Source organism: Brachyhypopomus gauderio, chromosome 1, assembly GCF_052324685.1.
Source record: "Brachyhypopomus gauderio isolate BG-103 chromosome 1, BGAUD_0.2, whole genome shotgun sequence".
In the NCBI taxonomy this organism is placed as follows: domain Eukaryota; kingdom Metazoa; phylum Chordata; class Actinopteri; order Gymnotiformes; family Hypopomidae; genus Brachyhypopomus; species Brachyhypopomus gauderio.
In genome coordinates this window covers 2,641,724-2,667,527 of record NC_135211.1, presented here as the reverse complement: position 1 = coordinate 2,667,527, position 25,804 = coordinate 2,641,724, and the positions used below count along the sequence as shown (strand labels likewise).

The 25,804-nt window shown below is 40.8% G+C and overlaps 2 protein-coding genes across 3 annotated transcripts; both read right to left on the bottom strand.

The window, feature by feature from the left end:
• Positions 1-239: 239 nt before the first annotated feature.
• On the bottom strand, positions 240-20,988 carry LOC143516547 (UDP-glucuronosyltransferase-like). 2 transcript variants are annotated; one of them, XM_077008256.1, is made up of 6 exons: positions 20,963-20,988; positions 6,999-7,914; positions 5,971-6,102; positions 5,292-5,379; positions 1,492-1,711; positions 240-1,145 (listed from the first exon to the last, which is right to left on the bottom strand). In XM_077008256.1, exons 1-6 carry the CDS (start codon positions 20,977-20,979, stop codon positions 866-868), a joined length of 1,653 nt encoding a protein of 550 aa, XP_076864371.1. In that variant the 5' UTR covers positions 20,980-20,988; the 3' UTR covers positions 240-865. The 2 variants fall into 2 exon arrangements, with proteins under 2 accessions (XP_076864371.1, XP_076864450.1); XM_077008335.1 differs by lacking the exons at positions 6,999-7,914; positions 20,963-20,988 and adding an exon at positions 10,984-13,691.
• On the bottom strand, positions 11,867-25,549 carry LOC143516864 (UDP-glucuronosyltransferase 1A1-like). The gene is made up of 2 exons (XM_077008775.1): positions 24,497-25,549; positions 11,867-11,997 (listed from the first exon to the last, which is right to left on the bottom strand). Exons 1-2 carry the CDS (start codon positions 25,364-25,366, stop codon positions 11,893-11,895), a joined length of 975 nt encoding a protein of 324 aa, XP_076864890.1. The 5' UTR covers positions 25,367-25,549; the 3' UTR covers positions 11,867-11,892.
• Positions 25,550-25,804: the final 255 nt, after the last annotated feature.

Genomic DNA, 25,804 nt, shown 5'->3' with positions numbered 1-25,804 from the left:
TTTGAATGAATGAATGATGCCAAAATCTTGCACAGGGCACCTCATTGGTCAGCTCTGGGTGTGCTGGACCCATGGGACTGACCCTACCAAGGAAGAGGACAAATTCCACTACTGTGACGCATCAACTCCTCTGAGCAGAACAAACTCCATCACCGATCACCCAGTCGCTCGCACAGAAACTGAATAACTGAAACAGTAATAAAAGCTGCTAATGCCACTGAGTACATGTAGATAGTAGGCAGATTTATTTTGTTTTTATTAAATTCATCGATCTCACTAAACAGTTAATTAAAAAATAAAATAAAAATCAATAAAACCACTTTAACTTTATCAGGGTTGTCATGATTACATACACAGACACAGACCTCTACTACCAAATGACAAAATATAAGAACAGAAAATAATAACAATTGGAAATGCACAGATAACATGGAGGGGAACATCACTTTTATGGTAATTTAAAACATAATATACATTTATTTTCACAAACATTGACTAGTATTTTCAAGCTAGTATTGTCAAACTAGTAAACTAGAATTGTCAAGAATTTATTCCCTAATTGTTCCTGGTAAGTCCTGTAATGAACTCTTCTCAGCAATGTCAGTAAGATGTTTAAAAAAAAAATAACACCACGAATGACGATCCAACACTAATCCTTCATGTTATTATTCTGAAACTGTTAGAGTCTAAAGCTGTTTCATTCAACAAAACATGAAAAGTTTATGGATCAGGACATATGATTGTGTTATTTTATGGCCTGAAGTAAAATTCTTAAAGTTAATTTCATTATAAACAACATCTCTAACATTACAGATGTAGAGAGAGAGAGAGAGAGAGAGAGAGAGAGAGAGAGAGAGGTATGCATTCATTCCTCCTTTCGCTTGTGTGCCTTCCTTTTGCATCGTTGTAGACAAAATGTGCAGCATTTAATCATTGCTACGACTACAACTGTCATAACAACAAGCAAAAAGCCGATCACGTCTAGACTGTGGTACTGGAACCAGTTGAGGTCATGAGCAGCTGGTCTCAAATGCCCCGCCCCTTTGTGTCTCATCACAAACTCTGTCCAATAGACTGCGAGATCCAGAGGCTCTACGGGCCGGTCGTTATGCACTGCAGACAGCTTCATCATTCTCTCCTTATAGCTGCAGGGATCACAGAAATCAAACAGTGAGAAAGAACAGGGGTTAACGATAAACTAATTCTATACGTTGTTATTATTATATACATACACACAAAGAGTTAATTAATTTGGTTGGGGCCAAAGCTTGTGGCCTGATGAAACTGCACCTCCTTATGTTTTAGATAAGTCTGCTATCAGACTTCATACCTGAACCTTTTTCATAAGTTTTTTCAAGTAATAATGGTTTCAGGTTCAGGTTCTGGTGACACTGAAAAAGCTCCATACTCTTTATTCTGTCCTTAAATTCTTTGATTACATCTCAAATTGCAGTCAAGCCATTCCACAACGTCCGGAAACAAGTCTCCTACCTGCTGTCATTGATAACTGTGTTGAGAGCATCGATCAGCATTGGCACTGTGACCTCATGGATGTCCAGGATCACTCCCACTCCGCGATTGGACATTCGATGTGCGTTGTCCTCCTGGTCACCGAAGAGTGGCACCATCACCATAGGAACACCATGGCAGATGCCCTCATAGATTCCGTGAGTTCCAGCGTGAGTAATGAAAGCACGGGTTTTCGGGTGACCTTCAAATCACACAGTAGACATTAAAAACTAAACAGGACAACAGCATAGGTAACAATGAGTGAAACCATTAAGTGAGATAATGGTTCAAAAATTTGCCCACTGAAGCTCAGCACTATTGATACAGGCTTTAAAACTTGTGTTTTATATTTTCTTCAATTTATCCTACACATTAATTCTCTCTAATAGAAGTTTGAACTAGTGAAATATTTTTGTTTATCCCTTTAGACCAGGGGTGGCCAACCCGTCATAGACCAAGAGCCACTTTTCTTACTGTGTTACGGCAAAGAGCCACATCGTACATGGGCGAGTGTAATCTGTTGAGCGGGGGGGTGGCGAGTGTAAATTATTAGCTGTGAAGACAGTCAAATGCGTGTTTTCCACTACGCCGGTTTTAAAAGTATTAGCGGCTCGCTAGGCTTGTAAACTAACCGCGCACCACGAAAATGTAGCAGTGTGTCGCCCCGTTTGTGCAGGTGAGCCCGCGGACCGGCTGGGGAGCCGCATGAAACCAGGCAAAGAGCCGCATGCGGCTCGCGAGCCGCGGGTTGGCCACCCCTGCTTTAGACAATTAATGAATTTTTTTACATTTAGCTTACATATACTGGGAAGCACAGTAATGGGAAAGGGCGCAGACATGAATGGACACACTAGGATATATACACAGGGACGGTCACAAACACAAATTGTCCAGGGTCCCATGTGAGAACTCCCACGGCCTTCTTCAGCCACAACCCTGCAGGCACTGCTGCCTGCTGAGATCCTCTGGGACCCAAGTGGGCCCCCATGGAATGGGCACCAGTCCTAGGTGCCACGGGGGAGCGTACACCAGCCTGGGGCACTGCTTGAAAACACGCACTAGTCCGAGGTGTAAAAGGGCAAAAGGGCAATGTGCACGGACCTTGGCAGAGGTGGAAAGAGTACTGAAAAATTGTAATTGAGTAAAAGTATCTTTACTTTGCCTAAAATCTACTCAGAGTAAAAGTAAAATTACCGATCTCAAAATTTACTCGAGTAAAAGTACAAAATTACTTCATTTAAAATGTAATTTGAGTAAAAGTTACTTAGTTACTTTCAGTTATTTAATGCATGGATGAATCATGAACCAAATTCAGCACAAGTTGTTTTAATCGATTTCAAAGTGTATTTAAGTGCACATCCACACTTGCAAAAAGATCAGCTGGGCTCAGGAACATACTTCCTCACAGCCTGGTCACAACCTGTACCATAAAGTGCAAACAATTTTCAGTCCTATTAACCAACAGACAACACTATGATAAGAATAAAGAAATTTAAATTACAAATTATTCAAAAAACAAAATGCACACAAAATTAAGTGCCCACAAGATGCCACAAATCAAACTAAAATGCAACAGGATTCCACTACTCACAATAAAATGCCCACAGGATCCCACAATTTAAAAGTAAGTGCTCACAGGATCCAACTATTCAAAATACAGTGCCCACCGGATCCCACTATTCACAATAAAATGACCACAGGATCCCACATCTCCAAATAAAACAAAATGCGCACAGGATTCCACTATTTAAAATGCTCACAGGATCCAACTATTCAAAATACAGTGCCCACAGGATTCCACTTTTCACAATAAAATGTACACAGGATCCTACAGAACCCGATAGATAGAAGATTTAAAGATAGAACAATCTCATCCTTTTGGAAAAAAAGTGCACCAGATTATGACCTGATTATGAGACAATGGAAAGGGTGCGCGCAAGGCAAGGCCACGCAATTGGCCTTCAGTTCTGGGACTCCAAGTTTAAATTTCTGCCCGCATTTAACTTTTCACCATCAATATTTTTTTACTCAGTAATGTGAGGGCGTTCAAATGTAGTGTAGTACAACTACTTGGGTCAAAATGTACTCAAGTAAAAGTAAAAATTACATATTTCAAAAACTACTCAGAAAATTACAAATTACTCATAAAAAGTACTTGATTACAGTAATGTGAGTAAATGTAATTAGTTACTTTCCACCCCTGGACCTTGGGTGCTGCTGGAGAGTATGCAACATTGGTGGGTTAGGGCTTTTTTTTTTTATAGTTTTATTTTTTATTAGCAATTAGCACATTAGTGCTTTAGCAAACACAAACACTTCACGTGTACGAACTCAGAGGAATAAAAGACAAGAGAAGGGCACAACATCGACAAACACCAAGTATACTCACATTAACGAGACACACACCAGGTACACTCACATTAACGCAGCGTTTCTCAAAGTGTGGGGCGCTCCCCACTAGTGGGGCAAGAGGTGCACGACCTTGCGAATCGACAGCACGCGAGGCCCTCGCGCACGGGCCGAGCCACAGCGATTACGGAATTTTCGCTCGCGACACGTCAAATATAAACAAATTACGTAATTACGTAATTACACGCACTGTCGATTTGCGAGGTCGTGCACCTCTCGAATTTTGTAACTGCTCGCGCCGCACCTCAGCGCAATGAACAAAGTCATGTTTGCAGGGTTCATACACCTTTATAAGGTGGAATTAAAGCACTTGTACGTCATTTTCAAGGTCCATTTCAATATTTCCCAGCACGATAAACTTAAGTTAAATATTTATACATGTACTCGAAATGATTCAAAATAATTCGCTTTTTATTCACATTATTTAATGGTGGTTTATTTTCAAAACGCCCAATCTTAACATCTTCACGTTCTCTCATGTTTCGTCCTGGAATTACAAGAGGCTCGTATTTGTTAACGTAATACAAGAGAACTGTTCAGTCAGACAGATATTGGTTGTGAAACGAAGTAGTTACAATTTCAAGCATTTTCAAGTACTTTAGCCTAAATTCCAGCACTTTCAAACCTGAAACACAAAGCAACATTAAAGTTCGTCAGGTAAATGTTCCTTCCCCTGTTGTTGAGGGGTGTTTCTTTACCACATATCGTTTCGAAGAACACTGCACGCGGAAAGTATAAACGCTTCCACCGTTCGCGCAGGGTCGCGCGAGGTGGGCGGAGTCACGCGCTACGGTCACTCGCGAAAGTGACCTTAAAAGGTTAATTTCTTCCAATTGCTTGTGCCCCACCTGCAATACTCATGCGCCCCACTAGTGGAGCGCGCCCCACACTTTGAGAAACGCTGCATTAACGAGACACACTAAGTACACTCACATTAACCAGACACACATTAAGTACACTCACATTAACGAGACACAGGTGCAACGCATAACACAAATGAGAGAAGAGACAGGTGAGACGAACAAGATGAACACACACACACACACACACACACACACATACACATACAACCACACACACACAACCACACCCATGAACCGGAGACAGGAGTAAGGTGCATTCTGTGACAACTATATATTTTATAATGGGGTGTTAAACCAACATATTAAACCGAGCTAGCTGTACCTTTAGGTTTTTAAAGCTAAATTGAATATCCTGTGTAAAACAATGGTTAATTAGCCCTATTTAAAAAACAACCAACAATGTAACCTATGCTAATGTGTCAGCTAATGCATGTTAAAAGTATAAAATCACATTTTAATATGTAGGTGCACTTTTGGCTAATGGGCTGTGTAGTGATTGGCGAGTCTCACCAAGCAGGTCATTCTGGGGGAGCCACTTCATAAGCTTCACATTTTCAGGAACTTTATCAGGAACATCTCCTGTGTATCGCCACAGAACCTGAGGTGCATATCAGCATTTATGGAGTGTATGTATGTATGCTGGCATCTTTGCAAAAATGTATGCCTTCATTTCCCAGACAAAGTCTTAGAAATCAATGTTGTTTGCAAAGAAGCCAAGCAGACAGTATCATTTAGAACAAAATGGCTTCATTATTTTTTGCCAGACGTCCTCTCTCAAACCTTATTTCACTTGACACAATGCTCTGGTCTATTTAGGAGCATTAGAATATATGCACACTTACATACACAGATATTCATGCACATTCATTCACACACAGTATTACGCAGCTGCCAGTATTGAATGACGTGTACACATTTGTCACTACATATGTAGTGACAATTACTCACAATTACCTAACAAATATACAAAATATATAAAATATATAAAATCTGAATGTAATTTAACTTTTGACTAATAATTCCTGTTTTTGAGCATTCAATATACCCAAATGTCCAAGATTTAAAGTAATCTCAGTCCATTGAATGGAACACCATGAAAGCAGGTATTCCTGATTCAACATTGCAGATAAAGATTGTTTTTTAAGTGTGATATTTTATCAGAGTGTAGTGATGTAGTGGACTGACTTACTCTCTGAGGTATTTGACTGAAGGCTTCAAAAAAGATGGAGGCTTTCTCTGCAGGCATAGAGGGCACCAGTGAACCAAGTGTAAAAACCACAACGCCATGCACCCCAGAGCCCTCAACAAAATCTTCAATGTCCTACAACAAAGAAATATAAACTGTAACTTTAGAAAAGTAACAAGTTCCAGTGGGCACAAAATGTGTTTATCAGGACTTCCAACAGACTGGGTAATTATTTACATAATAAAAGACTTAACACTGAGTTTCTAATTCATTTGTCTCAGTAATGTTGGGGTTGTGCCAGTGAAGCAGAGCTACATCAGTCTCCCTGGATATGGATTTATTGTGTGTAATGCAGCCTAAAGCATTTACACACAATTACCTGTTGTTTGATCAGACCATGAATTACAAAGTAATTGCTGAAATGTAATAATTTTTAGAAACAAAACAAAATCGCAATACAAGAGACTATAGTTCTGTCCTTCTGCGTCCTCAAGAGAGAACAAGCAGGAAAGGGGGGGGTGTAAGAGGGTGGGGGTGGGGGTAAGAGGGTGGTGCTTAGAAACACAGACATTTCTTTGCCTCGGTAACTGCCTTGGACTGAGGGATCAGATTACGCTGGTTTGTTGTGTGAGCAGAATATGAGGAGAAATAACATCCTACCAAATTCCAGCCATTCTAACTCCAGTTTAATATTTATAAAAGTTCGCACAAAGTCCCTAAAACCACATCAATTGTCCTGAATCAATTGTACACAGGGCGTTCCTACTGCTTTCCTACAAGAACACACAGGGCAGAACTTTATCAGTGAACTCTGTGAGGCTGCTGCTCTAAATCACTTTTGGTGGGATATAGCACAGTGTATAAAACCAAAGCCTGGAGTATAAGGAGATGGAGGGTTCAAATGAAAAACAGGAAAAAACAATAAAAAACTCAAATGTGGTGTTTAGTAGTGTTCTAAATACAGCTTCTGTTGTTTATGTACTTGCATGTAATCACTTTCCTGTAGACTATATAGCTCTCTGTTTACTTACTGGAGCCAGGGACAAACTCTTTCCACAGTTGATTCCTCCAATGAAGATCATATTGGGCATGACAGGCCTGGGATACTCGAATGTGAAATCGTATCTGAGCAGCCACATGGCACCATGGCCCAGTAGTTCACGGTAAGTCACGTCCGTGTCCAGGTAGCGGCTGGCGAGCTGGTCAAAGCTGCTGAACATCACCCGACACAGCAGCAGTTCCACGCCCGTCATTATGAAGTTCTGCAGGCGGCGTGTGAAGCCCATGCGGTCGCTGCCCCCCGTCTTGTACCTTGGCACATAGGACGGGGGTGCAGGGCACTGCATGGCCAGGACTTCCACGCCGCACGGCATGCCCCGCAGGAAGTAGACCGCCGGGAGCCGCAGGGCGGTGGAGATGATGGTTCCGCACGGAAGGAAGGGGTCGGTGAGGAGCAACTGGAAGTTTGCGTGTTTCAGCCTTTCCATGAGAGCCTCGTTATAGAGCAGAGCTGCACACCCTCTGACCTGCATGTCAGTGTAGGTCAGCAGCCCACGTACACTCACCACAATGTCCAGGAGCGGGGGAGAGCGGCAGAACACACCCTGGTTCATCCACTCCAGGCTGGAGGACAGCTCCTCCTGTGTGTACGGCACCGGGAAGCGCTCCGTGCGGTACAGGTCAGAATTTCCAATCAGAAAGCTCGTCTCCGGCACCAGGACCAGGATGTCATGGCCTCGATGAGCCAGTTCAGCCACCAGCAGCTTCAAGCTGAGCCAGTGGCTGCCGTCCACAGGCATGACCAGCACCCCGCTGCCCTGTACGAGCCCCGAGCTGGCACACAGCCAGAGGACCAGCCCCAGAACACGGTCCCACCACCAGTGCTCCCTCTTCATGACCAAGCCAGCAACTGAGCAAAGAGGAAAGCAAACACAGAACACCCCTGCTCTGCAGGGGGAGGTGGCTTCCTATTTGGAAAAAAAAAACTAGTGTTGCATGGTGTGTGTGTGTGTGTGTGTGTGGGTGTGGGTGTATATAGGTGTGTATGAGAGTTAGAGTAAAGTAAACTTAAAGTTTTTGCTTTAAAAGGTAACAAACTCCAATTTTGTTACAGGAAACCTGAAAATCTTTCTGAAAGCAATACCATTATATCTTTACCCACCTGACCGCAGAAAAAACAATAAACATTTATTTAAAAAACAGGATATTTGCTCTAAATGGGGGTCATTCAGACTTCACCCCTTAAACCTTGAAACAATCCATTCCTGCTCCTCCCCCAGTATGGTCTCACAATTCCTCAAATTCCTCAAATCTTGCGTGAGAAGACTGTCACTCCCCTCTCCTGTTTACACATATTACAAAGAAGACCTCAAACAGACCTCAAACAGACCCTTATCTCAAAACATCCCACATGGTGGAATAATAGTGGATTACACCCAGGCAAAATACTAGATATTTGATATGAGAACATTTAATAAAAAAAAATTACATGATACACTGCTGCATAAAAAATTCAAAAAAATGCAGGTCACTCATCTACTTTTAAATATTTAATCAGGCTGCATCTCCCAAGACTTTTTATTAGAACTAAACAAACAACTGTGGAAAACCCAAGTGTAGAAATAAATGTACATTCACACCACACATTCTGGAAATGTTACAGCAATATTGTTCTTTATTTCCCCTCTTGCTTATGTAGTGTATAAATAAAAATGTCCTGTCTGAAACTGTGTAAAACAGCCTATGCATTAAAAACTGCACTTATCTGTTTTATTTCTTTCTTAATGAGGAACCATATTTCTAAAAAAATATGTAACATATTGAATTAAAGCTTATATCAGCAGTATGCATTTATTATTTTGTCTGCTTTAAGTCAATTTGGATAAGAACATTTGCTAAAAGTGTATAATAGAAAGATCTATAAAAGTGTATATAAAAATAGACTATATTACAGCGCTAACAGGAGAATGCTGTACAGTGGGGCTCTATAATTGTCACCTGAAACACTTATAAACACGGAGCAGTCATTCTCCTGCACTACAACGTGAAAGTTACTTTTGTCCTAGTGAAAATGCTAACTGTTCTTTATTGCTTTATCTTTAACGATACCTTTTACCCAACTTGAGTATTTCAAGTATTGACAATGTTTAACAATGTTTTACTGAAGGCCACTTGGAAACAGAGTATGAACTTCATGAACAACAGTGTGGCTTATTTAGCATCAAATTCCAATTATTGATCTTTAGTGTCCAAAGTGTTATTGAAGTTGATTCTTGTGAGCATTAATTAAGCAAGTTAACAGAAATTTAACTTAATTTTAATTTAAATTTAACTATTTTATGTGTCTGCAGTTATTACAGCTCTCTTTATGAATATTTATTTCCAATAGGGGGCAGTGTAATCTTACCAACTGTTTTCTGTATTTCTTATTATCCCTATGCTTCGTATGCACTGTCCTGTTTCACTGTGATTCTGAGGCACAAGTACATTTATGTGAAAAAAATAATCCTACATCATCCATAAAATAAGATTCCTGATATAAACCTCTCTCTCTGTCCACAAGCAGGCATGTTTATTTTCTGTCTGTTGTCTGAATGTTTTCATGAAAGTGCATGTGTACCAATGGGTCTGTCCTTCATGTCAATCAATCAATCAATCAAATTTTATTTATATTTATTTAGTACTTTTTACAACAGTTGTTGTCACAAAGCAGCTTTACAAGTGTCCGAGTCCAAGCCCCCATGTGTCTTTTTTATACTTCTAAAAGTGTAACAATGCATCACAAAAGTGACCACATCAGCTCTCAAGCCGAATAACTCACTGATATAAAAAATGCTGAGGTCATTTATTTTTGTTTAAAAGAAGGAAGTAAAACTGGTTTGTCACATTCTAGACCAGTTTTATGTTTAAGTATAAGTTCTTTGGAAAAGCTGATCAAATTGAACTGGCACATGTTTTAGACTGGATTTGGAAAATAATGTTACATATTTTTTATAAAAAGAGAAATTGATGTGCCCACGTAGTGAAACTATATTTCTTTTACTCAAGATCAATACGTATAGCATGTGTGGCACATTTTGGAGGTAAGGAGGTTTTAGTCTTAAACTATGCTAGGTACACATGGCGTCTCCAAGGAACTAAGCTCCTTACCTCCAAAAAGATCATCAGTATTGGACTACTGTAACAGTCTTTTAATTGGATGCTCTAAAACATCCCTAAAGAAACTCCAACTCATACAGACTGCAGCAACTAGAGCTGTATCTAGGGCTAGAACATTCAATCACATTAATCCTACTCTCTGTGTAGCACTGGCTCATGGTTAAATAGTGCTAAATGGTCTTGCCCCACAATATCTGAGAAAACTCATTACATATTTGCCAAAAAGAAATAATTAAAATCCAACACTCAGAAAATCACTATCAGCTATATGTTCGAGCATTTTAGGCCTTGTTAAAGTGCAGTACAAAAGATCAAATACACATTACTCTCCTTGTACTCTCTCTGGTCAAACACTTCTGTGAACAGCAATACCCAAGCTGAGAAGGACCCTAACCAGTTGTGTGACCTTTAAAGAATGGACAAAGCAATGTGATAAGAGCTGCACAGGGTGTGGTGTCTGTAGTGAACAAAACTCAACATGAAAGTACAGCCAGATCCCAGACATTTTAAAAAATCCACCAAACTTCTTAGGTTTGATAAAATGCAGTATTCCGTGCTGAATATATCCAAAATAAGCATAAGTTCTACATTAGACGATAAGTGCAATATCAAACAATAAATGAATAGATACGTGTTCAGTTAATCAACACTAATCTAAAATCCAGTTCTGAATTGGTAATGGGGTGTTTGAAGGCTGCGCACAAACAAGCATATTGATTTCAGCATGACACTGATTACTCAAAACTAACTCTAAAGGTCAGGAAATAAGACCATATGCAGAAAACAGCACAGCCTGTTGCAGTAGTTGCAAACAGAGTAAAAGCCACAGTTGAAAGCTGCTTTATTTGCAACACTCACCAGACTGAGAGGACTTTTGAGAGCACAGTTGAATCCACCAATCAGCACCATGTTGGGCATGAGAGGTCTGGGGAACTCCACAGCGAAGTCGTATCTGAACAGCCACAGAGCTCCAGTGCTCAGGATCTCCTGCATGTTCACTGCCCTCTGCAGGAAACGTGAGGCCACCTCCTCAAATGGCCAGTAGAATGCTTTACAGAGCAGAGGTTCCAGCAAACTCACCAACACATTCAGCACACGCTCACTAAAAGACATGCGGTCAGAGTTTTTGGTGAATAAACGTGGGATGTATGAGGGAGGATCAGGACAGGCCGTGCCTCTTGAGTCCATGCCACATGGTAAACCACGGAGCATGTAGACCGCAGGGAGAGACAGGTTATAGGCCAGGATGGCTCCCACTGGCATAGCAGGGTCTGTCAGCACAGCATCAAAATGAAACTCCCTCAGAAAACCCATTAACTCATCATCGAAGAAGAGGCTTTCACATGTAGAGGTCAAGAGGTTAATTACGGTTCTGAAGTTGTTAAATTTTCCTGTGACTCTTTCCACTAGAGTTTTTGTGGAGTCTGATAGCTCCTCCAATTGGAACGCCGTTATTTCTTCAATTAAATCCTGTCCGTAGCGTACCGGGAATTTCTTGGTAATGTAGTGCTTACCAGAGTCCAAACGCATGCTGACCTCTGGCATCACCACCACTACCATGTGCCCCCTGCGACCCAGCTCCTCTGCCACAGCCTTCAGCCCAGTCCAGTGGCTTCCATCCATGGGCACCACCAACAGCCTGCCGGTCCAAGCAGTGGCCTGAGTGTTCTCACCCACAGCTGAACACAGGAGCACACCGAGCCACAAACTCACGGCAGACACCCACTTCATTCCTTACCACCTTACATATGCCTGGGGCGACTTTCTTTAGCGACAATAGCAAGTGGCTTCCAGGCTTTGTGTGTAACGAGGAAGCAAAAGCCTCTTCTTTGTAAGGAGATTGGCTGCATCAAAGGGGTGGGGCTGCAGGTCCTTATCAGAGAAAAGTATATTACCTCAGTGTAAAGTTCAGCATAGAACATATTTGTATATTGGTGAACCAAAATTTAACATGTTTAGTGTTTTAGCCATTCAAAGCTGAGTGCATATTCTACATGGGCAAGATAAAATTGTTTTATTGAATGTCAGAGAACACAGTTGTATTAATAAGGAGTCAGAATTAGCTTTCTGGTAGACATAAAAGACTAAATATTTCACCAACCTGTCATACACATAGTCAAAAGTAATGAAGTCAGATTATTGTCAAGTCACACGTCCACAGGAGTCGGTGGAAGTTATTTTTCTATAACTTTTGCACACATCGTCAGGAAAAAAGGACTGACTCTTATTGTTCATGAGTTATATGGGCGAGTCAGAGTTCAATCGAGAGTCTGTAAGAGCTTCAAGTCAAGTCTGAAGTTTTTTTGGAGGCAACTCAAGTTAGATTTATACCTGATGTGTGGCATTGCATTTGTAGGATATGTGGAAATGAAGATAGTTTATATATTTTCTTTGTTAATTTATGTTGGGTGAACAATTCTATCTGACAGCCAGTTAGCCAGCTCTAAATTAGAATACTGTTTCGCGATAATGTCGAATTTACATTTTAGGAGGGTTTATCTACAGTGGTAGACATTTAACGATAGCTCTGTAAATTTAAAGGATTATGTTTATCAGTGAATTCTCATGCTATCCACAGCATCAGCGTCATTTAAAACCACAGCAAGCGAGTAGCATCACATTTGTAGTATTTATGGAAATGAAGATGGAGAACGTGGAGAAATATCACAAGATCACAAACACAATGATGGGAGGACTCTGGAATGCCTCCACTCACTACACTTCCTGGCTCTGACTGAAACCTGGATCATCCCAGATGAATGTCAGTTCTTTTCCCCTGCTCACAATCTTCCTACTAGTATCTCTAACCCAAGACCCAATTCCCTGGCTTCTTTCTCCCCTCTCTCCTCAGACCATCAACTCCTGACTTCCAGCAATCTCACTACATGCCCGCAGGATCCAATTCCTTCCAGTCTTTTCCAGAAAATTTCAAGAGATCTCCTTCCATTTATCTTGTGCTGCAACATATGATTCCTCTGCTGTGCTCTCTTCACTGGCTTCCAGTAGCAGGCTCGACTCGAAACACCATGGTTAAAGTCTCACAGAAGACACAACTCAAGACTATTCTCTATCCTGGCTCTAAGATCTACAGTTCCTTTGAGATGCTGTCTATAAAAATAACTAATCCATCTACAAATAAGAAAGCATTCTCACTGACTAATGTGTACAGACCACCAGGGCCTTACTTTTTAAATGATTTAAGCGATTTTGCAGCAAATTTAGCGGTATGCAGTGACAAGATAATAATGGTAGGAGACTTTAACATACTGATAATGCGGAGGATTCGCTGAAAAGGCCTTTTACTTCAATATTGAACTCTGTCGGCATTATACAAAATGTAACAGGACCTACTCATTGTCGTAATCATACCCTAGATTTAATTTTAACGTTGGGTATCGACGTAGATAATATAAATACGCTCCTGCAAACAGCAGCAATCTCTGACCACTATCTAGTCCAATTTGAGCTAAATACCTGCTCTAAGTGCTTCTAAGTATTTAAACTAAATACTCGCTCGTCTCTTCTGCAGTGTATAAAGCGCTTGATAAATTAATCAACAGCAACACAGTTTATTGAAACCCTCTCTGAATTAATTGCTTTAGCCCACTTGCCATCCAATCCAGAGGAGTTAGGGCGTATTCACACTAGGCTCTGTGATCCGGGCCCGGGCACGAAGCACGGTTCGTTTGGCTAGTGTGAGCGCTTCAACCGTGCCCGGGCCCGGATCAGTTAACCGTGCTCGGGCCCACTTGAAGAGGTGGGCCAGGGCACGATTCATGTGGACACGGTTCGCTTCTAGTGTGAGCGCTATCCGTGCCCGGGCCCGCTTGGTGCCTCGTGTGATTGGTTCATTTCGCTGGAACTCAAACATGACGTCAGTGATGCGACGCTCACGTTAAACAGTCATAGCAGCAAAGCGATTAGCAGACAATCGTTGTGTTAAATTATCGATAAATCTGTGCTTGGACCGTGTTTCTGCACTCCCAAAACAACTCCAAAAATACAATAAAAAGAGAATCGTGAACTCCATAGTCTTGTGCGAGCGCGCTTTTTTTCCAAATAAAGTTGCGTTGTGATGACGTAAGCGTGCTCGGGCCGGCTTGATGAAGGCAGTGTGAGTGCAGGCCAGAGGGGGAGTGGGGAGGGGGGATAACCGGGCCCCAGCACGGAACCAGCAAACCGTGCCTAGTGTGAGTACGCCCTTAGATAGTCTAACCAACTGCATAGAGAATACCTGCAGATCAGTTCTAGATATAGTGGCTCCACTAAAATATAAAAAGGCTAGATCTAAAAAGCTCGTCCATGTTACAATAGTGATTGTTGTTACAAGGACGTCATTGGGTGTGTCACTGGAAGCAGAGAATGAGACTGAAAGGTAAGCAAAAAAGCCAGGGTGCCTATTACAACAGATCAGCCAGAGACTTGGACACACTGGAACCAGGGGACTGTGTGCACATACAGCCATTTGAATCTCACAGTCTCTGGAGACTAAGCACGGTCCTTGGGGCTGTAGATGCAAGATCTTACAAAGTCCAATTACAATCCGGTGGAGTTCTCAGGAGGAATCGGAAACATCTCCGAAGGGCTCGTGGACAGATCTTAAGTGAGCCTATAGACATTGAGACTGTTCCACCACTGACTGTCTCTGAAAAACACACCGCCTCAGACATATATGACAATGATTCCCCTGACAACAAGGACTCACATGTGACCACACGGGTTGGTCCTACAGTGGAGAAACCACAACACCACAAAGACTTTGTGACATATTAGATTTTGAGAAAACAAAAAAAGAGACAGTGATGTTTAGTTCTGTCATTGATAGATGACTTTGTTTGATGTACCGTATTTGTTTACACTTCAGAGTGTGATGGAGAAAAAAAAAAGAGAAAGGATGTTACAATAGTGATTGTTGTTACAAGGACGTCATTGGGTGTGTCACCGGAAGCAGCGAATGCGCGGGAGCGTTATGTACCTACGGTAGAGATAAGAGTGTATTAATATAGTGCTACCCAGTTGGGATCTTATAAATACATCGTGCCATCCTTATTTGTGTAGCAGAGCGAAATATAACAGCCCCGATGTACACTGACCAAACTCGAAGCTTAAAACAAATAGCACGTAAATTAGAGCGGAAATGGCAATCTACTAAGCTGGAATAAATACACTGTGCCTGGAAGGATAGCATTGTTTAATACAAATGGGCACTCACTAAAGCACGCTCAGCATACTTAGCCTCACTGATCGAGAATAATAAAAACAATCCTAGATTTCTTTTTAGTACTATTTCCAGTGATTCCAAAAAATCAAGCAGGTGCTGAACCTCGGATTCCAGGAAACCTCACTAGTAATATCTTTATTGATTTCTTTGATAATAAAATAGAGAATATTAGACAAAATATAAAACCTTTCATAGGAAATCCAACTGGTCTGTCATCTGGTGTGGTTGATATTGAACTAAATTTCACATTAGGAGAAACGCTTGAAGCTTTTCATCCACTCTCACAATCAGAATCTGAGAAAATAATTTCATCATTAAATTGTACTACTTGCATACTAGATTTGGTTCCCTCAAAAGTACTAAAAGAGGTATTACCAGCTGTAACTGAACCTCTTCTAACTATAGTTAACTCATCCAATACAATAGGTCACATGCCCAAATCCTGTAAATTAGGGGTCATTAAACCTCTGATCTTGATCAAATCTTGATCAGTAATCAAATCTTGATCCAAGTTTACTATTTAATTATAGACACATTTTGAACATGTAATTTATATCCAAGATCATAGAAAAAGCTGTAGCTCAGCAATTATGCTTATATCTGCATAGGAATCACATATTTGAAAAGTTCCAATCTGGATTTAGGCCTCACCACAGTACTGAAACAGCCTTAGTTAAAGTAACAAACGATCTCCTACTTGCCTCAGATCAAGGCTATGTATCTCTGCTAGTGCTTCTGGATCATAGTGCAGCTTTTGATACAATAGATCACAGGATCTTGCTAGAACAGTAGGAAAGCTGGGTTGGAATCTCAGGCACAGCACTTTCATTGTTTAATTCTTACTTAACTAATTGCTATCAATTTGTAGATCTCAATAATATTCTGTCCAAATGCACAAACGTGAAATATGGAGTCCCGCAATGCACCATCTTAGGACCACTATTATTTACATTACCAGTGTTGGGAACGTTACTTTAAAAAAGTAATTAGTTATAGTTACTCACTACTTGTTCAAAAATTGTACTGAGTTAGTAACTGAATTATTCTATAATAAAAGTAACTCGTTACCAGGGAAAGTAACTATTTGCGTTACAGTTAAAAAAAAAAGTTATATGCCAATGAATAAGGATTTTTTGAAAAAGCAGTTTTCACAGTCAGTTGAAATGAGTAGATCAGAAAGGTGTTTAACTTTTGATATTTATTGCACATCAACAGACCAGTGCAGGATAAAATCCTTTAAAATCCCAAATCTTTGTAAAAAAAAAAAAAAAAAAAAAAAAAAAAGCAAAAGTAAAGTTACACTATATAAACTGCATTTACATCTATCAAATAAAATTTAATTCTCTCAACCTGAGACAGCTGGTTTGTTCACACCAGGTAAACTTAACAATAAAACCTCTATTCTTAATTAAATAAATCAAATACCCAGTCTGGTAGACATTCATGAACTTCAAGTATTTTCTTAAATAATTTTTATATCGCCACCTTGAAAACACTAACTTTTCTTCGGCTTGCTCCTGACTCGCCATTTCTGCCTCTTCTCCGTTTGTGTGTCACAGGTGTGCTTCGACACGCGTGTAACAACAGTGGCTCTGATTGGCTACCATAACGCTGCCTTAGCCAATCGCTTACTGACTTGTTAAGTTAAACAGGTGTTCCACCGAGAACTGTGACCTATCGAGATGTGTTACTCCTCACTAGCCAGGGCAGCGGTCCGCTCGGATTACTGTTAGTATATCAATATATAGTAACGCACCACTTTTAATGACCAGTAACGTCAACAGCGTTGTAACGACAGGAAAAGTAATTAATTATATTATCCCGTTACTGACAAAATGACGCCATTACCTAACGCCATTATTTTTAACGGCGTTATTCGCAACACTGTACATTATATATGCTACCATTGAGCATAGTTATAAACAAACATTCAACTTTCACTGCTATGCAGATGACACTTTACATACCAGTCAAACCTGATGACAAACTCAGTTTAAGAAAAATTGAGGCCTGCGTAAGAGATGTTAAATGCTGCATGTTGCTGAACTTCCTCCAACTTAATGAGGACCAAACAGAAGTTCTCCTTCTGGGCCTGAAGGCCGCAAGACAGAAAATACCAGAACAAATGCTAAATCTCACAGACTACCCCATTACACCTGGCTCTGTTGCCAAAAATCTCGGCGTCATACTTAACTCTGACCTATCATTTGATAAATACATAGATAATACTACTAGGATAGCTTTTTTTTACATCTCCACAACATTGCCAAGCTAAGAAATGCATTATCACAGCATGATGCAGAAAAATTGGTACATGCCTTTGTTAGCTCCAGATTCAAGCCCCAGTGAGCAAGCCAAGGGTGACAGTGGCAATGATAAATATCTAAGTATTTTCAAATGAACAGTTTGCATTAATACGAATTACACAGCCCCGCCCAAGAGGTCAGCCATCCCGTACAGGACAGTCCAGTAGCGTAAAAGGGCAGAAACATGGTATCAAACACACAATGAGCATCAAACACATCATAGGGGCAACCAAACAGCACAAGATGAACATCGTTCCAGGCACAGTCAACGCAGAATTACAGACGGATGAGGCAGATCCTACTCAATGTGATATAATACTTAATTTGTGTCCATTTTACACCGCCCCGGTAACAACTTACGTTCGCCACCCCCCGTCAACAATTTACACTCGCCACCTCCTCGACTGTTCCAAGCGATCTTGAAAAGTTGGCAACCCTAGATATCTGGTTTGGTTGAGCAAGTTTTCACACAAACGCAAACAATACAATGTAAACAAAAATCGGCGTGCATCATTTTACATATTAATACAAAAATATCGTTTTTGTCTTGCATTAGACGTACCTTCTTTTCGAGTCACTGTACAAAAAATTGCGGGGGTAAAATCTAGAAATGACATGGACGTCATGGCGTTAACGTTATGATGTCAGACGCACAAAAGAAACTTAATTGACATGCTTTTAATGAACTGAGAATCGCAGGTTGTGGTAACATGGTGTCATTTTTAAGTTGATACAATCCACAAAATTAGATTACCATAACTAAAGCAGGAAACTGAATAAAACTGACTCAAAAACTACACTTTTTACAGTGTGGCTGCCCACCTACTCGAGGAACACAGAGATGAGGAGAGACTAGCCTTTTCCAGAGATCCATCCTGGGCCGGCCACCTCCTGCCTAACCAGATATAATGGAGGATCAACCCACTGCCCTGACTAACCAGTGTGGATGAAGGATAAACCCACTACACTGGACCCTCTCACCACCCTGAATTCTCCCCTGACTTAGCAATTTGGGGGCTCAAGGCGAATTTAGCAAGGGGGCCCATCAACATTAATATGCAAGAAATAAGTTAGCTAGTCAGGGGGCCCCTACAGTGGGCTGCAGGGCTTGCTCACTGGGGGCTTGGACTCAGACACTTTTAAAGCTGCTTTGTGACAACAACTGTTGTAAAAAGTGCTACATAAATAAATTTTGATTGATTGAAGATGGTGGAATGATCTTCCACTTACTGCTCAGACTGCAGAGTCTCTTGCCGTCTTCAAATGTAGACTGAAGACTCACCTGTTTGTTGTGTACTTAAATGACCACTGACTCAGCAGATAGCACTTGTCTTCATTCTTCATGTTTATCTGTGCTTCTAAGTATAAGTTATAATTCCTGTTCCATGGGAGCCTATGTTTAAATGGAATACCAGGTGAAGGCATTGAATCCTGTAGTTTAGTAGTAGTCTGACTCAGGTATGTTGAATTCTGACCCATCTATGCTACTATGTAGGATGTATTCTATGAACAGATGCAAAGCACTTTGTAAGTCGTTCTAAATGCAGTAGCCTACATGTAAATGTAAAATGTAAATATTTCCAGAGATATAGGTTACACATAGCCTACAATTAGAAAGTTTGATGTTGATGGCTTGGATAATATGAGCATACACCGACAAAACAAAATCTGTAATAATTATTTTTGAACTTCCATTCCTCTATTTATCTACGCAGAGTTGCCAACTCTCACGCATTGAGCATGAGACACACGCATTTGACAGTCTTCACACGCTCTCACGCCACACTTCTGATTTTTCACGCCGAAAAAAAAAATCGTTTATTTACCTCTGATCCATATCTATGATTCAATGAGTTAGTAGTTCGCTCTGGCGCCAAGTGGCTGGCACTTAATTTGTGTCCATTTTACGTTCGACCCCCCCCCCCCCCGCCAACAATTTACACTCGCCACCCCCGCCAAGTTCAAATCTCACTACAAGCGATCTTCAAAAGATCCTAAACCCGCTATAATCTAAATTCGACGTTATCGTCAAACAGCATTCTGAACTCATAATTTGGAACTGACTGTCAGCTAGAATTGTTGACAGCATAAATTAACAAACAAAATACATAAAACTATCTTCATTTCTACATATCTCACAAATGCGATGTCACGCTCGCAGTGGTTTAAATTAAGATTATGGCGTGGATGGCATGAGCATTCACTGATAAATAATCTGTAATAAATATTTTTTGCTTGTTAATTTATTTTGTGTGACGTGCGGGTGTACTGTAATGGACGGACACGTTTGCTGAGAAGAGCATAGGTACCTGTCAAGTCTCCCGTTTTGGCCGGGAAACTACCGTATTTCACCCCTCTTTCCCGTCGTCCTCGTGTATTAATATTTTCCCGTTAGTTTCCCGTATTATAATAATTAAAAATATATGTCGCTAGCCTCGAGAGAATGTCAACCTGCAATAGCCCGAGTGTCAGTTCTCGCGAGATTAACAACATATGCTAACAAACCCGAAACACAAATCAGAGATGGATGAATGTAACGAGGGAGAAGGCGCTCCTACCAAAAAAAGTGAAGACCGTGTAAATATCTTGAAAAATGGGACACCGACTTTACTTTCATAAGGAGAGTATGATGGGGCAGACTACCGCGTTTTGAAAGATCTGTAGCTTCAATTTTAGCTCTCACGGGGAAAGGAGCGATGTCCATCAGCATGAAAAATCCGTCAAGCAGAAGACATAGGCTGGAGACACAGAAGCCCAGGAGATGTCCTCATGTGTGACTATAGAAATAACACTGAGCCAGACCAACTCATAAATGCTGAGGTTAAGATGCATGTGTTGTGTGCAAAAAACAACGTTGCTTTCACCTTCTGTGATGACTTCAACAAATGTGTAGCTGAGATGTTCCCAGAATCTGCTATTGCACAAAAATACTCAGCTGGAAAAACCAAGGCTACTTATCAAAGATAAGTTGAGTCAAATTAGGTGTATTGTGTATTTTGTAAGTGGTTGACAGGTAGTTATTTTAGATTTCTTGTAAATTTGTCCTGGACCTCGGTTGGGCTAGGAATGCTCGCAGCAACCAGCGGAAAATTTCCCTTATTTTTAAATCAAAAACTTGACAGGTATAGAAGAGCATTTTAGGGGTTTCACATTTTAAATGTACTAGGTACATCATGTAACTTAATAGAAGACACACGGACAACACAAGCATGACGAGGCATGATTATACAAACAAACAACTAGACAAAAACACTGATGACTAAACCGAACATACCAGAGATCTCGTACAGAAACAAGAAAACTCACTCACCCATGCAGACACGACATACTCTCATACAAAACACATACTCTCTAAACAGCATTTTAAACCACGCCCCCAGCTGGCACACAGCCTTGGGGCAGCCCCCAAACCCGGTCCCACCACCAGCACCCCCACTTCATGACCGAGCAAGCGACCGAGCAAAGAGGAAGGGAAACACTGACACCCTTGTGTGTGCGCACCTACATGAGACAGGGAACAGGGAGTTGCAAGTTTTTGCTTTAAAAGGTTACAAACTACAATTTTGCTCCAGCAAACCTGAAAGCAATACCATTATATCTTTACCCACCTGAACCCCCTGCAGAGCAAACACATTAAACATTTCTTAAAAAAAAAAAAAAAAAAAAAAACCATTTGATCTAAATGTCTTTGTATGTCTATTCAAAGTGTTAGACATCTAGTCTATTAAAGCGTGTCTTAAAACATGGGAGAGTCGATCAGACATCACCCCTTCAATGTTGAATCAGCCCATTCCTGCTCCTCCCCAGTATGGCCTCCACAATTCCTCAAACTCAGCTTGTGTGAGAAGACTGTCACTCCCCTTTCCTGTTTGCACATATTACAAAGAGGACCTCAAACAGACCTTTCTCTGAAAACAACATCCCACATGGTGGAATAATAGTGGATTACACCCAGGCAAAATACTAGATATTTGATATGTGTAACGAATTACAGGGGTGGGTGTGACGCAAAAGCAGATATTTAAATTATTTATTACATAAAGGACACAAAACACTAAACAAAGGAGAGCAAACAAGTAAGGCGGTAAGGGTGAACATGCAATCGACTAAACAGCTAACAGAACCACAAAGAAACTGAACTAATATAAACCAGGGAGAAGACCATAAAACACTGAGCTGAAACGGAGAATGAAAGACAGACTACGTGGAGCTAGGAGGCAGGGTAATGAGGAGAAAAATGTAATTATCACAAAAACTGGAGAGGAGGCAGATAACATGAACATAAAACAGGATCAGCAGGAATACAACCATCGAGCAAGATAACAAGGAGGATCTTACGTACATACAATGTCCGACACAGTAGTGTAGAACAGAAGGGTTTAAATACACAGACAACATGGCGGTGAAACAAGATGCAGGTGGGAACGATGAGGACAGGGGCGTGGCAGACCGAGGGAGAAACCATGGGAACGGGGAAGCTAGGCGGGACCAGGGAGGAGGGAGGGGCTGGACGTGACAATAAGAGAACATTTAATTTAAAAAAATTACATAATACACTGTTGCATAAAAAATTCAACAAATGCAGGTCACTCATCTACTTTTAAATATTTAATCAGGCTGCATCTCCCAAGACTAAACAATCAAATGACTGGGGTGTAGAGATACAAACCCAATTGTCCTGTCTGAAACTGTGTAAAACAGCCTATGCATTAAAACCTGCACTTATCAATAAACAATATAAATACTTATAAAAATAATCCAAGACTCCTATTTAAAACTATCTAGCATAACTAGGAATCATGACCAAATCGAAATGCTAATCCCACTGGAGTGCAGCAATAACAGTTGAAATTCTTTAATAATTACATTGATAAAATTAAGGAAACATTAGTCATACTATCTCAGAGCCTGTCAACCTGCCAATGCACCCTGACAGCTGTCTGACACCCTGACAGCGCCTCTGGCTTGCTCAGTAGGGATCTGGACCCATACCATTGTAAAGCTGCTTAGTGACAACATGTGTTGTAAAAAGCGCTATATAAATAAATTTTACTTTGTTTTATTTCTTTCTTTATGGGGAACCATATTTCTAAAAATATCTAACACTTTGAATTATTAAAGCTTATATCAGCAATATGCTTTTATTATTTTTTGTCTGCTTTAAATCAGTTTGGATAAGAACATTTGCTAAAAGTGTATAATAGAAAGATTTATAAAAGTGCATATAAAAATAGACTATATCACAGCGCTAACAGGAGAATGCTGTACAGTGGGGCTCTATAACTGTCACCTGAAACACTTATAAACATGGAGCAGTCATTCTCCTGCACTACAACGTGAAAGTTACTTTTGTCCTAGTGAAAATGCTAACTGTTCTTTATTGCTTTATCTTTAACGATACCTTTTACCCAACTTGAGTATTTCAAGTATTGACAATGTTTAACAATGTTTTACTGAAGACCACTTGGAAACAGAGTATGAACTTCATGAACAACAGTGTGGCTTATTTTGCATCAAATTCCAATTATGAATTAATTGGATTAATGCCATGTTTATTTTCTGTCAAAGGTTGTCTGAATGTTTTCATGAAAGTGCATGTGTACCAATGGGTCTGTCCTTCATGTGTCTTTCTTATACTTCTAAAAGTATAACAATGCATAATAACAGAGAGACAACATGACACACGTCTCTCAAGCTGAATAACTCACTGATATAAAAAAATGCTGAGGTCACTTATTTTTGATTCAGTAAATCATGTTACATATCTTTTATAAAGAGAGAAATTGATGTACACACGTAGTGAACGAGTGATTTAGGTTTATTATTATACGTGGCACATTTCTTAGGAAAACAGTTTTGGAGGTAAGCAGGTTTTAGTCTTAAACTATGCTAGGTACACATGTTGTCTCCAAGGAACTCTGCTACACTCTGCTACACATTACTGACATGAAAGATCATCAGTATTGGACTACTGCAGCAGTCTTAATTGGATTCTTTAAAACGTCCGTAAAGAAACTCCAACTCATACAGACTGCAGCAGCTAGAGCTCTATCTAGGGTTAGACAATTCAATCACATTAGTCCTACTCTCTGTGTAGCACTGGCTCATGGTTAAATGTCGAATTGATTTAAAAATTCTTCTGTTGACCTATAAAGTGCTAAATGGTCTTGCCCCACAATATCTGAGAAAATTCATTACATACTTGCCAAAAATAAATAATTAAAATCCAACACTCAGAAAATCACTATCAGCTATATGTTTGGGCATTTTAGGCCTTGTTAAAGTGCAGTACAAAAGATAAAATACACATTACTCTCCATGTACTCTCTCTGGTCAAACACTTCTGTGAACAGCAATACCCAAGCTGAGAAGGACCCTGACCAGTTGTGTGACCTCTAAAGAATGGACAAAGCAATGTGATAAGAGCTGCACAGGGTGTGGTGTCTGTAGTAAACAAAACTCAACATAAAAGTACAGCCAGATCCCAGACATTTCACAAATCCACCAAACTTCTTAGGTTTGATATAATGCAATATTCCATGCTGAATATATTCAAAATAAGCATAAGCTCTACATTAGACGATAAGTGCAATATCAAACAATAAATGAATAGATACGTGTTCAGTTAGTCAACACTAATCTAAAAATCAGTTCTGAATTGGTAATGGGGTGTTTGAAGGCTGGGCCTAAACAAGCATATTGATTTCACCATGACACTGATTACTCAAAACTAACTCTAAAGGTCAGGAAATAAGACCATATGCAGAAAACAGCACAGTCTGTTGCAGTAGTTGCAAACAGAGTAAAAGCCACAGTTGAAAGCTGCTTTATTTGCAACACTCACCAGACTGAGAGGACTTTTGAAAGCACAGTTGAATCCACCAATCAGTACCATGTTGGGCATGAGTGGTCTGGGGAACTCCACAGCGAAGTCATATCTGAACAGCCACAGAGCTCCAGTGCTCAGGATCTCCTGCATGTTCACTGCCCTCTGCAGGAAACGTGAGGCCACCTCCTCAAATGTCCAGTAGATCGCTTTACAGAGCAGAGGTTCCAGCAAACTCACCAACACATTCAGCACACGCTCACTGAACGACATGCGGTCAGAGTTTTTGGTGAAGAAACGTGGGATGTATGAGGGAGGATCAGGACAGGCTGTGCCTCTTGAGTCCATGCCACATGGTAAACCACGGAGCATGTAGACCGCAGGGAGAGACAGGTTATAGGCCAGGATGGCTCCAGTTGGCACTGCTGGGCTGGTGAGGAGTGCATCAAAGTTCTGTTTTCTCAGGAAGTCCAGTAGTTTCTCGTTTAACAGGAGCCCTTCACTGGTCGTCTGCTGGTAATGCACAAATGTTTTCAAGCTGCTGATTCTTGAGCTGATTCTCTCCACAAGTGATAAATTTGTTCTCTGGAGGGCCTCAATATTACGGGCTTGAAGATCCTCCAGCAGTTCTGGTCCATAGGGCACTGGGAATTTCTTGGTAATGTAGTGCTTACCAGAGTCCAAACGCATGCTGACCTCTGGCATCACCACCACTACCGTGTGCCCCCTGCGACCCAGCTCCTCTGCCACAGCCTTCAGCCCAGTCCAGTGGCTTCCATCCATGGGCACCACCAACAGCCTGCCGGTCCAAGCAGTGGCCGGAGTGTTCTCACCCACAGCTGAACACAGGAGCACACCGAGCCACAAACTCACTGATCTTGCCTGCATTGTTTTTATTTGCTGTGATCAGCGTCACCTTCACTGCATGCTTCCAAATTCTGCAACTTTGTTTCTTAATAGAAGCTGCAATAGTTTAGGGTCCTGTGTTCATACCATGTCTGTGTGACTAAAGTCCAGATTCAGCAGAGAATTCTGTTGACAGTTCTGTTCTGTTTACTTTAGCACTGGAGACACGGGAGTCTGACTGAAGTCCACAAGCAACCGCAGAGATAGGACAGAAATATGGCTGTGTGCAGAGGGGGGGCATTCCAGGTCCAGAAAGTAAAAGTCCTCACCAGGATTTTGCTCAAGCTTGCTAGATTTTCTCATTAGTGCAATCCAGGTAAAATTAGTGGAATCAACACAATCCAGGAAGCCTGAGCAAAATCCTGGTGAGGACTTTTACTTGGTGAGGAATGCCCACCTCTCGGTGTGTGAGTTTACAAT